Source organism: Nyctibius grandis, chromosome 16 (assembly GCF_013368605.1).
Source record: "Nyctibius grandis isolate bNycGra1 chromosome 16, bNycGra1.pri, whole genome shotgun sequence".
Taxonomy (NCBI): domain Eukaryota; kingdom Metazoa; phylum Chordata; class Aves; order Nyctibiiformes; family Nyctibiidae; genus Nyctibius; species Nyctibius grandis.
This window is the reverse complement of record NC_090673.1, coordinates 8,080,355-8,096,181: the sequence shown is the minus strand read 5'-3', so window position 1 is coordinate 8,096,181 and position 15,827 is coordinate 8,080,355. Positions and strand designations below refer to the sequence as shown.

At 54.4% G+C, this 15,827-nt stretch overlaps 1 protein-coding gene across 1 annotated transcript in view; it reads left to right on the top strand.

Moving 5' to 3' along the window:
- WHRN (whirlin) overlaps window positions 1-15,827 on the top strand; it is a 51,152-nt gene that overhangs the window by 32,692 nt on the left and 2,633 nt on the right. The window contains exons 4-9 of the mRNA XM_068414228.1: window positions 3,801-4,003; window positions 4,395-4,431; window positions 5,759-5,971; window positions 6,307-6,519; window positions 13,162-13,233; window positions 13,638-14,235. Coding sequence (XP_068270329.1) covers window positions 3,801-4,003; window positions 4,395-4,431; window positions 5,759-5,971; window positions 6,307-6,519; window positions 13,162-13,233; window positions 13,638-14,235 — 1,336 coding nt within the window. The remainder of the gene's footprint in view (window positions 1-3,800; window positions 4,004-4,394; window positions 4,432-5,758; window positions 5,972-6,306; window positions 6,520-13,161; window positions 13,234-13,637; window positions 14,236-15,827) is intronic.

Genomic DNA, 15,827 nt, shown 5'->3' with positions numbered 1-15,827 from the left:
TGTTCCTCGTGTTCGTATCACAAGGTGTTTGGGGAGAAGAGCATGTTTTCAGACAGCACTTGGCACCCGCTGGTCCCTTGCCTGGCTCCCACATCTGGCTCTCATCCTTCCAGCAGGCTGTGCTGGCCTCGCTGGACGTGGATCATCTGCCCAACCCGTTTCCCTCCTGGGGAAGCTGAGTACATCCTTATTTTTCCACAAGTCTTAATTTGGTCGTTTCCAAATTGATTCATACTTTTTCCTGCTCATATTTTTAATTTCTTCAGGCCTGCTTTTGGTAATTATTTATGCTAGAGAGAAACTCCTATTTCAGCAGTATCCGCAAGTGTAATTTAACCTCACTTCTAGCACATTAGTGGCATTAAATAAGACTAGTGCTGGTGCCAACCCATTTGGCACCCTATTAGCCCTGTTATTCCCAGCTCAATTTGGTGTCATTTAGCATTAACTCATGTTTAAAATCTCTCACCTATTTTTCTGTCTGTGGGACTGAATTTCTCCCAGAGCCAATTTTGATTACTAAGAGACTTTAGGTGCTCAGAACCCTTGTCTTAAGCCCATTAAGTTTCTCTTGACTGCACCTCCCTTTCCTATGTGATTCTCCTGTGTCCAGAAAGAGGAGCCAAGCCTGTCATCGAGGTGTGTTATTTCTGAACTCTGCTTCTTGTCTGTGGTCTAGGAAATTCTCGCTTCCCTACGAAATAAGAATAATCCCATTTTCAGAAGTGGTCAGACACTCAGCAGGTCCTGTTGTGTCCACTCACCGTTAGCTGAGCACAACTGAAAACTTGTTCCTGAAATATTCAGGGCAATAATTTTTCTGTGTTTTACTATAACTTTTTTTTTGTGTCTTATTATTGCTGCTTTTATTCTGTGCTGGTTTGGAGCTGTGCATACAGCACATAATTTGCCAGGGTCAACATTTGTTTTAATAGATGGTTCTTTTGCATCTCTGCAGTCTTTCATTACATTCCCTGTTGTCCTTGACTTTGGGGGGAAAAAAAATAATTATTATCTATGTTAATTAGCAAAAAATCCTTTCCAGCTCTAATAAGAGCCCGTCATCAAGATAGGCTGATTTGCAGGCATTTGGCTGTCCAACGATTCCCTTATCTGCCCTTCACCAGCAGTTATTTTTGCAAGGTCTTTTTCCTCCCCCCCCCACATACGAGGTGCTCAAACTTATCCAAGTATTTTGTGGCTGGTTGTTCTCACCCAGTGTTACTATTCTGGCAGTACCAGATAGAGGTGGTCTTGTGCTAACGGAGCACAGGAGAGCAGAGAGCCTTGAAGGGCTTCGGGGTGAGGGACAGACACGGATGAAGTAGCTTGTCCAGGGCCCCTCTGGTCTCCCTGACACGGCGAGGGCTTGCCAGGTTCCTTTTGGTCCACTCGTGAAAGGAGAAACTGAAGAATGGTTACTACATCTGTATAATGGTCTTGAACAAAAAATCATGGAAGTTTAATCCCTGATACAGAAAATGTAAAGATTCGTAATTGCAATAAAACTGTCTGATCGAATTTGGATTTTCATTGTTTTGGTGCTGCAGTGAGCCCAGTGCTCCTTGTTCTAGCAGCAAAACCCACTCCAGTGGATTGCCCAGTGAATTAGAAAGACCTGAGAGATGATGCTCATTACACCTGATGTGTGTTTCTCTTGGCTGTTTAGGCACTTGCATGATTTTCCCTCCCTGTTATGTTGATGGTGGGCAATTTTGTGACTATTGGTTTAAAGCTGACAGAGCTCGAAGGGAACCGGAGATATTTGTGGAGTCTGATGGTTGGGAATGTGGTCACTGGTGTCGTTTGCCTCCCTTGGGCTCCCTCCCTCTCTCCCTCCCCGTTTCTTGGTCTCTGTGGATCAGCTCAGGTGGAGCTGGCTGCCTCTGGCTCTCTTTCTGCAGCTGGGTCGCAGAGGTGAGGTTGGCTCCAGGCTGCCTTTCTTTCAACCCAGGGAAGTTTCACATCTCTAGCGTATGATTTTGGCAACCGATCTATGCTCTGCAGTGTGCTGGGGTAGGTGTGAGTATCCCACCCTGACACAGCTCCGCTCCGTGCTCTCTCCCCTCCAGCCAGCCGGTGCAAAGGGCCACCATCCCCTGGTCATGACCTGCCAAGTCCAACCCATGCCCGGTGCTGTCTCTTGTCCTTCCGCAGGGAAAGTCAGACAAGGGGGAGGCCAGCCAAGAGCAGGCGGCTCTGTTTGCAGGACCTGCTGCTTTGAGCATCTCGCTGGAGCCAAAGCAAAAGGTGGTGCAGCAGGACCTGGCCCGTGCTGACTCCAGGGCCTTGCAGGGGCTGCTGCAATGCATCTCTCACGTGCTCCCTCTTCCCTTCGAGCTGCAGGCTTACATCAGCCCAGCTTGAGGGCATTGGCTCCCTTCTTGGCTGGCCATAGGTCTGTGGGTTTATCTCTTACCTACATGGTCTCTTTTGCCTAATTAGCTGTGCAGCTGCCCCGTTAACAGCGGTTATGAAGACAGCAAGCAGAGAGCATCGGCTGACCCGTGTGAGGACAAAACTCAGGGGCCCTGACAGTGGTGTTGTTAGGGAGAGGGCTCTCCTGTGCTGCCACAGCCCTTGCTATCCACCAGCCTCTCTGTGTGTCACAGAGGAAGGAACTGTCCCCAGAAGAACGAGGCAAATCTGCTCGAGGTCACTGGACGGAGCTCAACGCAGAACCAAGCTCTGCTGCATCGGAGCTGTGTCTGGACTAGGCGATCTTAAAAGTTTTTTCCAATATAAGTAATTCTGTGATTCTGTGGTGCTCTTGCTCCAGGTCCTTTTCTCCTGTCAATGCCACTCAGAGCGTCCTTCCAGCCTCACTGAGCATCCTCTGTCCTTTCCTCAGAGGGGTTTCTGAACTGAAAGGATTGTATTGAGTCTCCACGTTATTATCTTAGACTTAGAAATTCTCCCCCCTCCCTCTTTTCTCCTCTTCTCCTCCAAGATGGAGGTGAGTTATTTAAAGGAATGTCTCATTCTGCTTGCATTGCAGCATAAAGAAAATGAGACTGTGTTTTGTCAGAGCTGAACAGAAGCCTATGGTTAAGTAAAGATATGAAAGAGCAGTTTCAAAGAGGTGGCTTATCAGAACCAGGGTGAATTGTGATACGGGAGCGAGGAGGAGTGGCACTGAATGCCCTAGAAGCAAAAAGAAAGAGGACCTGGGATGAAGGGGGAAATGCCAGATGAGTGCTGTGTCTTGAACATGGCCAGGCTGTCAGGGAGGCTCCTGATTACAGCAAAGGCCTTGGCCAGAAAATGAAAGCTCTCAAGAGCAGCTGGGGAGGAAATAGGAGGAGAGGAGAGATGAAATCCAGCTGTCTCAGATCCTACAGTTCAGAGTGTTGGAGACTGTGGTGAGACGCTCGAGTTGAATCCTTCCTGCTGCACGCAGAGATCTGAGGTTTGGGGCTTCCACAGATGGTTCTGCCTTCCAGAGCAGCAGGAGGGACCGAGGCTGGAGGTCTTGATATTCTTTGGGGGCTGTTTTAACCAAGTTGGTCTGCAGATCTAGTTAATGGAGTAGACTGGGCAGATTGGTCTGACTTGGGATCCTAAACAGGCTCCTCCAGGCTTCACAGCCTGGTCCTTTACTGGCTGTCAGCTTGAGTGCTTGCTCTCCAGCCACCAGCACTTGGCTCCTCTCCCTCAGTTTTCGTGATCTCTCCAATTGCTGTGTCCCTAGTTTGGTGGTGGGTTAGACCGAGTAGCTCCTCCCTGGTGGGAGAGGAAGGCATATTCATAACAGGAAAGCCCCCAGGGCCTGCCAGGCTCACCCCATCCTGATTCTGCAGGTAGGAGACCAGATCCTGGAGGTGAACGGCAGGAGCTTCCTCAGCATCCCCCACGACGAGGCAGTGAAGCTGCTCAAGTCTTCCCGCCACCTCATCATGACGGTGAAGGACATCGGGAGGCTGCCCCATGCCCGCACCACCGTGGACGAGACCAGGTGGATAGCAAGCTCCCAGATCGGAGAGACCCTCGTCAACTCAGCAGGGTATGTGCTTTGTAGACCCCGTGCAAGCTCGCTGCATAGGTCTGTCAGCTCAGAGCTCCTTCAGGTGCACACCATCACCCAGGGTGGTGACGTGGTGACGTGGTGGCAGCCTGAGGCACCCCACTGTATGTGGGCAACCTGCCGACGGGAGCACCCCTGGTGCCTGCCCATGTGGCCCCTGTATCCAGCACTTAGGAGACAGCCTCTCTGGCCTGTACGGTGGGTCAGGGCTGGACAACATGCTGCTGCTGCCGTTTCCCTGTTCTCTCCAGCCAGCAGCTTTTAGCTTACAGACACAGAGAGGAGAGCATGTGACAGATCTGCCAGGCCGCAGGTGATGAGTGACGGGCACACGGCACTCGGTGGTAACTGATCTTCTCCCTCCTTGCAGGGCAGTGCGGGACCATGCTGCGGAGGCCACAGCCAGGGTAAGAGATATCAGGCCTTCCTGATGCCTTCTGAAAAAAATCCCCATCATTGTCTCTCATTTTCCATGGGAGGGAGGGCTTTGTGCTCCTGGTTATACAAGGGATGCTGGTTTTATGAGGAGCGGTGGGTTTTAACTGGCTCCAGCCTTTCTCCTCCCCACCTCGTGTTGCCAGCTGTGTTTCTACAAACAGTGACTTACTGGGTGCCCCCTCTCCTGTGCCACTGGTGGGTCAGTTCTGCAGCACATCTGGTGCCTCCCAGCCTGGGAATGATCACATTAATGGGCAAGGGGCAGTTATCGCACATGGGCAAAGACCGTGGGGACTCCCTCCACCCTGCGGAGGTGACCATGATGCCTTCCATGGTGGCTGTCTCTGGGCCCTGACAGTTCCTGGGTTCTTCCCCACCCTGAGCCAGCCCTCTCCAGCACATCAGCCAGCGACAGGGCTGCAGCAGAGACTTGCCCAGTGCTGTGACCACAGCTCTGTGCCAGCTTGTCTTCTCCCAACACCTCTTTGCAAAGCGCATTTCTTTTAAATGGAAATGAAGCAGGAAGGTTTCACAGGTGGCTCTCACTGATAAGGGCTTTGCACTGTTCACTGGCAAAACACGCTCCCCAGCCTCAGCACCTCTCGGCATCCCCGGGATAGCCAGGGGTTTGGCTGGCTCTGTATCCCTGTGCTGACTGTGCCAGCACTGCCAGGGAGGGGAACAGCAAGGACCTCCTCTTAGAAATCCCTCTCAAAGAGAAAAGCTTTTTGTCTGCAGCCAGACACGTCTCTCCCTGGGACTCCTTTGGTTGCCCCTGGCTCTTTCTTCACCAGGGTCTGCTTTGAGCTTGCGGCGGGGGCAAATGTGCCTTTTACACAAGAGGGGAAGCTTGCCTCTCGCATGGCCCCCGTTCCCCCAGCTCTGCCGGGAGGGAACACAGGCTGCTGTTAGATCAATAGCTGGTGAAGGGACAGTGTCCGTGCTGGCTGAGCAGAGCTGGGAGGCGGTTTTGTTTATTCAGCTGGTGCTGCATAGTCTCATGGCTCTGGAGAAGCAGTGAAGTGAGTGGCTGTGCCGATGAATCCGGGAGGGTACCTGCCTCCCGCCGTTCTCAGCAGCCCCCTTCCAGCCCCGCGTTCCAGCCACAGGCAGCTGGGTGAGAGCAGTGGTCTGAAGGCAGGCAGCCTGGGCTGGGGGCAGAGCCCGGAGCAAGGGGACAGTCCTCGGTCCTGCCCATGCTGCCCAGCCGTCTCGGCAGTGAGGCGGCTGCCCTCCTTTCACCAGCTGATTCCTTGGCATCCCAGGCCAAAGCCTATCCCCTGTCTTCTTCTGCAGCCTGTGTTTTACCGGGGCCTGGCCGGCTCCCAGGTAACGCTGAGCAGCGTGCTGAACCAGACCCGGGTCATGCTGGAGGAACAGGCACGGCACCTGCTGAACGAACAGGAGCGGGCAACCATGGGCTACTACCTGGACGAGTATAAGGAAGGCAACATCTCCGTGGATGCTCTGGTCATGGCGCTCTTCGAGCTACTCAACACACATGCTAAGGTGAGGCCCACGCCAAGGGCAGGGATGGTTTCTTGTACCCGGTGGACTGAGCAGAGCCATTGTCACAGTGTGGCTCAGTGCCTCCAAAGTTATCTGCTTGGGGTCAAGAGTGAGGGTATGAAAGCAAAATCCAGATGTAGGACATTATGGGGAACACAGGCTGGTGTTCAGTGCCAGAGGGGCTTCTGGTAAAGTTTAGGACCAAACCTGCTCATACGTTACCTGCCAGTACCCCTCACGACCGCTGTTGAACAGTGTGGGAGGATGGGTCTTCACCTACCCAGGAATATGGTCATGCTCCAACCTCTCTTTGGTTGTCTGTCTGCCTGGCCCAGTTCTCACTGCTTTCAGAGGTGCGGGGTGTGATCTCCCCGCAAGACCTCGACCGCTTCGACAACGTGGTGCTGAAGAGAGAGATCGAGTCCATGAAGGCCCGACAGCCCTCGGGGCCCAGCATCGGCACCGACTCCTACTCCATGATGTCCTACAGCGACACCATCTCTTCCTCCAGCAGCCACTTCACTGCCACAACCGTCAGCTCAGCCCGGGTAAGTCCCTCCTGGCTGTTCCTTTTCCTTTCAGCGTCTGCTCCTGGCAGCCCTACAACAAACTAATTTCCCTGGAGTGCTGTAAAGACGTTTCACCCCACAGGAAGCCCTGTTCAATCTGCTTCCCCCATGGATTCCCCCGAAGCTTTTTTTTTCTTCCTTGGGGGCTGGGTGCAGTGGTGTGATTTGTAGGTGCAACAGGGTGATGCCGTGACATGTCCTTGGTATCGCTGTGCCCCTGAGATGCTGCTGTCCTCTGTGTGGGGTCTGGGCCTGGTGCAAAGTGTCACCTTGTCCCCAGCTAGAGAGGAAGTCTGCCTCCCTTCCAGAATCTCTCTGTGCAGTGCAAGCTGCATCCACGCAGAAATCTCAGCAGCTTGTCGCTGCCACGCCATGCCTGCCTCTATTCACCAACTTTGGCTGTTGCTTTTAAATCACCTCCTTAAAGACACTGGCTGCCCGCTCCCTGTCCCAGCATGGACCACAGCAGCCAGCCAGCAGCATCCTGTCCCAGCCCCTGCCCACTCCAGCGTTCAGCGGCAGCGCTCCCACGTCTCTCTGCCAGCCTTTCATTGCATGCACTGTCTAATTAAGTTATCGTAATCACCTCAGAGTGTGCAGGCACACAACCCTGAAATTAATTTCCTAGCCATAAAATGCCTTTCATCATAAATGCATTAGCAACCCTGGAAATTAAAACCTTCATGAATAGAACGGATGACAATGGGCTTTCTGCTAGTTTGCCAGCGAGCAAACCAGCCCACGGCCGGGGCGAGGGGGATTGTGCTGCGGAGGGCCCAGGCAGCGCAGCCGGCCGGGGGGAGAGGCGGGGGCTTTCCTGGGCTGCGGGGAGCTTCAGAGCATCAGAGCTGTGCTTTTGTCTTGCTGACTTCACGGATACCCATAGGAAAGCCACCTGCTCTGTTCAGGATGGGTTACGGTGAGATCCTTTCTGGGTCGGGATAAGCAAAGCGAGTTTCGTGCTGCTCTCTGAAGGGCTGCTGGGAAAACCTTTCTGAAGTATCAGAGGGCTAACACAGGTCTACCAGGACGTGTGCGCTGAGTGTGACACCCTGATCCTGTGCTGTCCTCGTGCTCTGTGACACCATGTGCCAAGCAGGGCTGCTTGGCCTGGTGTGTGAGCGATGGCCCAGCCCCACCTGGCACAGGAGGGAGACTGGGGTGCTGTTCTGGCATAGAGAAGAGAGTAGGCATCACTGTTTTAAGAGCTTCCTTCAAGAACATGTGTCCCTCGGTCACACTGCTGGTCCTCCCTGGCAGCGTGGCACCTCTTTCCATGAGTGTGAGGATATACACCCCTCTGAGCTCTGCCTCGGGTGTTGGGAACACTGACACTTGAGATGGTTGTCACCACTGCTTGCTGAAACAGCTGCCGAGCAAAGAGCCCCAGCTCGTGGTGGATGGGTGCTTATCTCAGCTGGCAGGAGAGAGAGAAGAGGGGCAGAGCTCCCAAACTGTTTCCTCTGCCCTGTTCTCCCGAAGCCCCTGCTGCTCTCGCCCTCCCCAGCACCTCTCGCAGGAGGGGTTCGTTCCAGCCTTCACGTTCTGCACTGGGGGCAGCTGGATTCTGCAGGGTGGGTTTGGGGCGAGGAGGGGTGTGTTGTGCTGGGGATTTGCTTGTCTCGCTCATTTGTTCTGCATCCTCCCTGATGGTGTGTTTTCGCTTTTATGCTTGTTTTGATCTGCTTTTCCCCTCGCACGTCCCCAGGAGCGGCTCTTGTGGCTAATAGACCTGATGGAGGTAGGGGCTGTCAGCGAGACGGGAGCTCGAGTGCTGCGGTTGCCATAGCAGAGGGGTTGAGAGCGCGTGCGAACGTGCATGGGGCGGGAGGCGGGTACGGGCTGTCCGGGGGCCAGCATGTGCCTCGGCCGCATGAACAGCCGCCGCGTGTCACCCATCGCTGCTTTTTCTTCCTGGGGCTTTGCTGAGCCATCTCAGAGCCCCTGTCTCCAGCATGGCTGCAGGCCTTGGTGCTGCAGCGCAGACAAGGCTCAGCCTTGAACCGAACCCAGCTGGTACCACTGTGCTGCTTGCACTAAAGCCCTGACACCAACAGCTCAGGGCTGGGGTTTTAGAAGGACCAGCAGCAGTGATGCCTGGTGGACCCCAGAGTGCCCCTCCTGCCTTGTTGCCTGGTCTACCTGCTGCTCTGCTGTCTTGCTGTATGGGCACCCTTGCTAAATACCAGTAGGCTGGTCACATCCCGTCATGCATCCTCAGGGATGGGGGAGAATTGTCCTTACGGGCCTTGGATCTGCAAAAATCTTCTCCAGTGCAGGAGGAGTTGGTGTACTCATGTTGTGTGTGTTCAGTCTTGGAGAAATCCTCACACAGGCTTTAGAGAGGCTGGACATGGATGTGGGGAGAGCCTCGGAAAATCCCTCTGTCGTAACTGAGCTCTGGGCTGGGAGGAGGCTGAGGAGAGCTGCAGGCTTGTGCCATGGTGTGTAATGCATTCCCTCCTCCTTGGCTGAGAGGAGATCACAGGGGTCAGTGGGTTGAGCACACCCAGCAAGTGTTGGAGGTGGGAGCTGCTAGTCCTGCTTTGGGAGAGAGGACCTCTGATAGCTGTGAACCTGGCCCAAAAGCCATGTCCTTCTGGGAATGGCACTTACCTAGAAGGGGATAGCTGTAGTCTTCCCAGATTGAGTTTGTCGCAGGCACCCTGAACCATGGGACACAGGTTTCTTTGGCTTCATGACCAAAGGCCCCCTGTCCTGTCAGCTCTCCACGGGTGAACTTATGCCAAAAATAGCCATTATGAGGCTGATCAGGACCTGCCATGCGAAAGGCGATTCCGTTATGGGATGCTTCAAGGATACTCAGAGATGAGACGAAGCCATGTTTGATGGTGCCACCCATAGATGATGTGTGTCTGCCTATCTAAGTGTCACCATCACCTCTTGTGAATCTTGGATCTCAAGATGAATCCTGCAAAGCCAAGGTTAATTGTAGACTGCAGTAATCAGATGCAACTTGTCTGATCAGAGCAGTGTGAGTTACTGATTGCTCACAAGCCAGGCAGTCTGGCATTCCTTTGTCCCTGCCTCCTGCCCCAGCCCTCATTGTTAGGATTAAGGAATTGAAATCCCTGTTGATTTCGATTTTCTTCTCCACTGCCTCCCAGCAAAGACGCTGCCATCCAAAGGTGCCTTCTCCTCCCAGGGCCTGATTCCACAGGCGCTGACTTGCTCCCAGCCCCCTGAAGCTGCAGGATCGGGCCCACAGCGGTAACCCAGTTGAGTTGCTAGCCCCTGTCTGTCTCTGGTCTCTGCTTCACAAGAAGTGTAAGTAAGGAGAGGATGGCACTGAGCTGTTCCTCTCTCTGGAAAATGAATCTCAAGCACAAGAGCCCACAGCCTCTTTGGCAGCTTCAGATGATCTGTGTCCCCAGAGGGAGAGCAGAGAAACAGGGGACACCTTCCTCACCTATGTCCCCCATTACAGAGCTGCTCCAGCTCCCAGCTGTCCTCTGACCCCTCCAGGACAGGCACAGCCATCCCATGTGGAGGGTTCCCATGTGCTTGGCACGATCCTCTCGGGCAATGAGGATAGAGACAGAGTGGAGCCCCCGCACGGGTGTCATTGCGTCACCCTCAGAGCCCCCCAAGTCAGAGAGGTCTGTGCCCAGGCTGGGGCAGGGCCAGGGGCTCTGGGGCTCCTCCAGCCCTGCAGATGTGTTCTGGGGTGGGAGAGGGAAGGGGAGAGAGGAGGAGAGCTGGGCTTGCTCTCAGACTGGCACAGTTGTTCAAAGTTTAAACCCTGCGGGAGTCAGGCTGAGTAGCTCTGCAAAGCTCTCGTTAGTAACTGGAAAATAAGGGACTCATTTGGAGCTGTGAGGTTAATTAAAGGTTGGGTTGTATTCCCCAGGGAGGTGGCAGTTTCTCCACCATTTAATCTGCGAATGGGAACTGGCTCCCTGTTTGAAGGATGCTCTCCAGCTCCATCGCTCCTGCTGTGGACTGCGGGCAAGATAGGAAGGACAGAAGTTTTCCAGCTGCCCCGTGCAGAGGGGCTGGAGGGGCCTCGCCTGACCTACAGTTTCTATAAGTATCTAGAAGATAGACGGGGTAAAGGAGCAGAGAGTCAGTAGGAGGGAGCAGCCTCCTCAATAAATACTCATTTTTCAGAGCAGTGGCACATGGCTTTGAGGGGTCTTTCAAGGGAAATCCAGGAAAGCGCAGTCTTAAAACAGCCAGTTCCTGAAAGCAAATGTGCTCGGCTTAAAAGCCATTATGTTTCATAGCCCAGAGCAATTTCTATTTAATTGCTTTTGCCCCAAAAGTACTAAGCTGGGGGAAAGGCAAATCTCCTGCTTGCACACTTGAGCAGAAAAGGGTGCCCTGAGGAAGGTGAGCAGGGTCAGTGTCCCTGGCTGGGACACGACACGTGATGCACTCTGGGATGGGCTTGATGTCGTGGTGGTGAGCACAGAGTTGAGTGGCAGGAGCGGGGGAGATGGCACTGGCAGGTTTTAGAGGAGCATCAGGCAGACTCTCTCTTTTTAGTAGCGATGTAACTGTGACTATTTGATGTCGGGCTGCTCCCGGTCATGTCGCAGGGGTCTGGGCTTCACGCATTTGCCAACAGCTCGGTGAACTCTTGGAGGCAGGTTGAGGCTGGCAGAGGGAAGAGTTAGGGACGCAGCTGGGATGCTCTGGGACACGGCCAGGCTGGTGCCGAAATGCCACTGTCCCCGCCATGGCTCCTCTCCTTGTGCACGCAGCCATTTGGCTGGATTAAAGGCTCTGGGCAGCATCTGGAGGTGGGCTGGTGCAGGGGGAGGCTGATAGTTGGGCAGCTTTCTGCAGAACAGCTCTCTTGTTAGAGGAGACGACGGCAAAGGGCAGGAGCTCTGCGGCCAGCGCTCTGGTGCAGTCCGGTGCAGTTCACCCAGCGCTGCATTGTGTCCTGCTGAGCATCTCTGCTCCTGGGCATCACACAGGGACGTGATGGCACTTGAGCTTTGTAAACCCATTGGCTCTTCAATCAGATCTGAAGTCCTGGTGCTAATGGATGCACAGCCCAGAGCAGTTCATGATCGTTTTAATCACTATGAAGGCAAGGTCACTTTTGAAATGGCCTTACCTGCCTCTTCCTCCAGCCCCATCCTTCATGCCGGTGCTTGGACTTGCACAGCCTGTGGCACATCAGGTCCAGCTGAAGCCTGTTCTTTCTGTGGCTGCTGCCGTGTGTTTCAGGCAAATCGTTCTTCTGCCCTGGCTTGGCCGCATGGTCAGTAACCCAGGAAGGGACAGGGGATGTTTCAGAAGCCACCTGCCTTTTTGTGGGATTAATTGATAATGAAATCAGCCCTCGTCAGAGGAAGGGGTGGTTTCCCAAGCTGATACTTTCCGCGTCACTCTCTAAACAAGCCATTTCTTTTAGTTCTTGTTCTCCAGGGCTCCTTCTGAAGCCACAGAGATAAAAGCACTTTCCATTAATGTTTTTGCTGCTTCTCTAATGCTCTTAATTGTCTCCCGTGTCTATTTTGGGACACTAATATGTTACAGGCACAGCAGCAGCCTCCAGCAGATGGGGGAGTTGCAGATGCACCAGCATTTCAACTCATCAGTTGTTTACCCTGCAATAAATAACACCCAGTTAAACACAAACTGTACCCTGCCCGTTCCAGCACAAACAGCCCCATGAACGTGACAGAAACGCCGCACACCCTTTCTGAGCAGCAGCACCCACCCCTCCAGATCAGGGGTCGCTGTAGGAGGGGGTGCTGAGTCTGGGTCTGCTCTTAGAGGGCCTTGGGGGGGAACCAGGCAGAGCTGGGGCTGTGCGCCGCTGGCAGAGCATCCCCCAGGAGGTTGCCTGGTGCCTGCCTGGGGCAAAGCCAGCAGCAGAGCTGTGGCTCTGGGTTAGGCTCAGGACCAGCTGGGTTCAGCCTGGTTCAGGGCCAGGCCAGGCACGGCTCGCCAGGGCAGAGCTGCGTACCCAGGCTCCGCTGCAACCCCCCAGCTCTGCCATCCCTGCTGTTGCTTAGCCAGGGTGCCTGTTTGTTCTGCTTGGCTGTATCCAACGTCCTCTCTCGCGTCCATCCTGGTCAACAGCTGCCCCTGTGCACACAGACTGACAGGTTCCCGAAGCCCTTCGTGGTTTCTGGAGCTGTGACGTGTTCAGGGCTGTGTTGTGACATTTTCTAATGACATTTTGACTCACGAAGGGAAGGCAGTGGCAGTGGCTTCTATTTGCATCTGAGACCGACTGCTCTGGTTTGCAAGGGAGGGAAGTTAAACTTTTTCCTTGCTCTTCTCCTGGGAAAGATCCAGGGATTGAACCTGCAGCTCTCAGAGCTGGTTCCTCCCCTCCTTCCAAATTAAACAGAGGAGCTGAGATTTGGGTTAAGAGGAGCATGCTCCTCCGCTACAGAGGAAGCTGCCCTGGTAGGTCAGGTTCACAGCACGCTTTGAGAGTGTTTCCAGCCAAGCTGCTTTGCTCATACGTGTGAGTCTCTAGGGAACCTCGCAGGAAGCCAGAACCTTTGGGTGAAGGACTGGCCTTGCGTGGGGGGTTTGGGCGATGCCCTGCATCACTCTGCATGTTCCCTATCATGCTGGCACTGTGCTGGTTGCTGCTGTGACCTGGTTTTCTCTTCTTTGCCCTCTCAGAACACGTCAGAATTGGAGGGAGGTGGAGACAGCCACCAAAGTAGCATCAACACCCTGCCAGACATCTCCCTGGTAAGACACTGCACCGTGCTGCTGCGCCTCGCGTGGGAGCTGGGGGCAAATTGATGATACCAAGTTTTGCCTCAGCTTCTGTAGCTCTTTGCTACATCACCTGCCCGTGGATGTCACTGCAGTCACTGAAGGGAATTAGTCAGACCAGTTAGGAAGAAGGATTCTGGCTGTCTGAGTAAGAGGAGCATCTGTGCAAACCAGAGCACAAGTTGGGTAGTTTGTCCTCTGATCGTCCTCAATTGTGAGTCGTACTCATTGCAGATAAGGTCAGGAAGGTGTTTGTGTGAAAATCAGCTCATTTTGCTGTGGTCACTGTGAGAAGGCAGATGCGGGTGACTGTGAGCCTGAGGAAGTTCTCGCAGCTGAGCCTGGTGTCCTAAAGGCTTCTGTTCTTGGTCTGGCAGGATGATCTCTCCTCCTTCCCAGATGAACCACCCAACTTCAAGCCTCCGCCTCCTCCTTCAGCCCCTCAGATGCTGGACCCCTCTGCTGCCCAGCACAGGAACCCAGGGAAAGACAAGCCCAAGCGCCCTTCCTCCGAGTCTTCTCAGTCAGGCCTCTTCTTCGTGGCCCCCCGAAACCCCACACCCCCTCCTAGCCACCCCGAGAAGGACACAGTCAGCATGACTTCCACTGCTACCACATCCACCGAGGAGTCTGCCCCAAGCGCAATCTATGCTACCATTTCCCCGGCCCTGCACAGCTCCAGGAGGCAAATGGATGCCCAGCTCTCCTTGGTCAGCCAGCACCCCATCGGTCCCTTCCCCAGGGTCCAGTCCCCAACGAGGTTGAAGAGCCTACCCCCAGACGGCCCTGCAGCTGGTGGGCTTCAGAGCTCCCCTTCCCCATCCCCTCCTCCTCCCCCGCCCCATCCGGCACCCCCTCCACCGGACAAGGGCAGCCCCCAAGCCATGGTCAACCAGCATTTCATCATGGTGGAGGTGCACCAGCCCAACAGCGAGCCCGATGTCAACGAAGTGAGGCCCTTGCCCCAGGCCAGAGGTGGGTGTCATGTTATCATCCACGGGGTGAAAAAACCCTCTCTGGGCTGTTCCTCAAGAGAGAAACAGGAGAAGAGAGAAGATCTCAAGGGCAGGAAAGGGGGGAGTTGGAAGAGGGAGACCTGCACCAGGCTGCAGGTCCCTGCCCAAGCAGCAGGCTTGGTTGGAGGGCTTCCCCCTTCCTGGGGGGGATGTGGGCTGGCAGTGCCTGCCAGGGAGGGGCTGCGGGGCCAAACGTTGCGATTTCGGTTCAAACTCCAGGTCAATAGGGGAGGGTAAAAGCCACAGAGCCTGGATCCGTGTGGCAACGTCTGGGAGCTGTGTGTTGGTTTGCTTTTTTTTTTTTTCCCCCCCGAGATGAATTTTCAATTGCAAAAAAACAGCTTAGCAGCATCATGGCAAAAAAAGTGAAAATCCAGGAAACACAGGAAGCGTTATCAGTGGTGATATTAATCTCCGAGACAAACCCTGGGGTTTGGCAACGCTGGAAAACCTGCAAGGCCCAGGGCCAGGGCAGCCAGCTCCCCACCGGCACTCACCGCGCTCCTCAGAGCCTCCCCGGGTTCCCAGGGCAATTCAGGCTGACCTTTATTTAAAGACCAGGCTCTGTTAGGCACTTGATGGCAACTTCTCTCTTGCGTGAGCTTTGCGGCGTTAGTTCGTAAAATCGCCTTCCAGTGGAGTTTTAAAAGAAAACAAGGACAAGGGCCACGGAGATGCTCAGAGGGCTGGAACCCCTCTGCTATGGAGACAGGCTGAGAGAGTTGGGGCTCTTCAGCCTGGAGAAGAGAAGGCTCCGGGGAGACCTTCTAGCACCTTCCAGTACCTGAAGGGACTACAGGAAAGCTGGAGAGGGGCTTTTTACAAGGGCATGGAGTGACAGGACGAGGGGGAATGGTTTTAAACCGAAAGAGGGGAGATTGAGATGAGATATTAGGAAGAAATTCTTTACTGTGAGCAGTAAATTTGTGAAAATAAAATGAAATGTGAGCAGGCCCATTTACTCTGGGCCCAGGTTGCCCAGAGAAGCTGTGGCTGCCCCCTCCCTGGCAGTGTTCAAGGCCAGGTTGGATGGGGCTGGGAGCAACCTGGGATGGTCTTTAAGGTCCCTTCCAACCCAAACCACTCTGTGATTTCTATGAAGAAGCAATTCTGGGATTTTACTATAGAAACATTGCTGGGAGTTTCCGAACTCCAGATTTTTTGGGGAAAAAAAAAAAAGTCTGTTTGTGCCCACACAGAGCCTGGGAGTCAGATTTATCCTGAGCATATCCTGGGGAAAAGCAGTGGAAGGGAGGGAGGAGCGTGCTGGGCTCCACAGGTCCCTCTGCAAATGGCTCTGGTCTGGTAGGAGAGGGAGGGATGGTCCTGGAGCCCTGAGGGTGCCCAGGAGGGTGGGCTCTGCTTTCGGCTAAGGCCCGGGGGGCTGGGGGGGCCCAGAGCACCCCCGAGCCCCCGTGAGCCCCCCTCGACCTGCCCTGTTCGTGCCCAGCTCCGTGGGATGCGATGCGAGGGGCACTGTCGCCCTCCCGTGTCACCGTCCTCCCACTGCAGCCAGTTCATTACTCCCAGGTTAGTGGCTGGGTTCCAGCC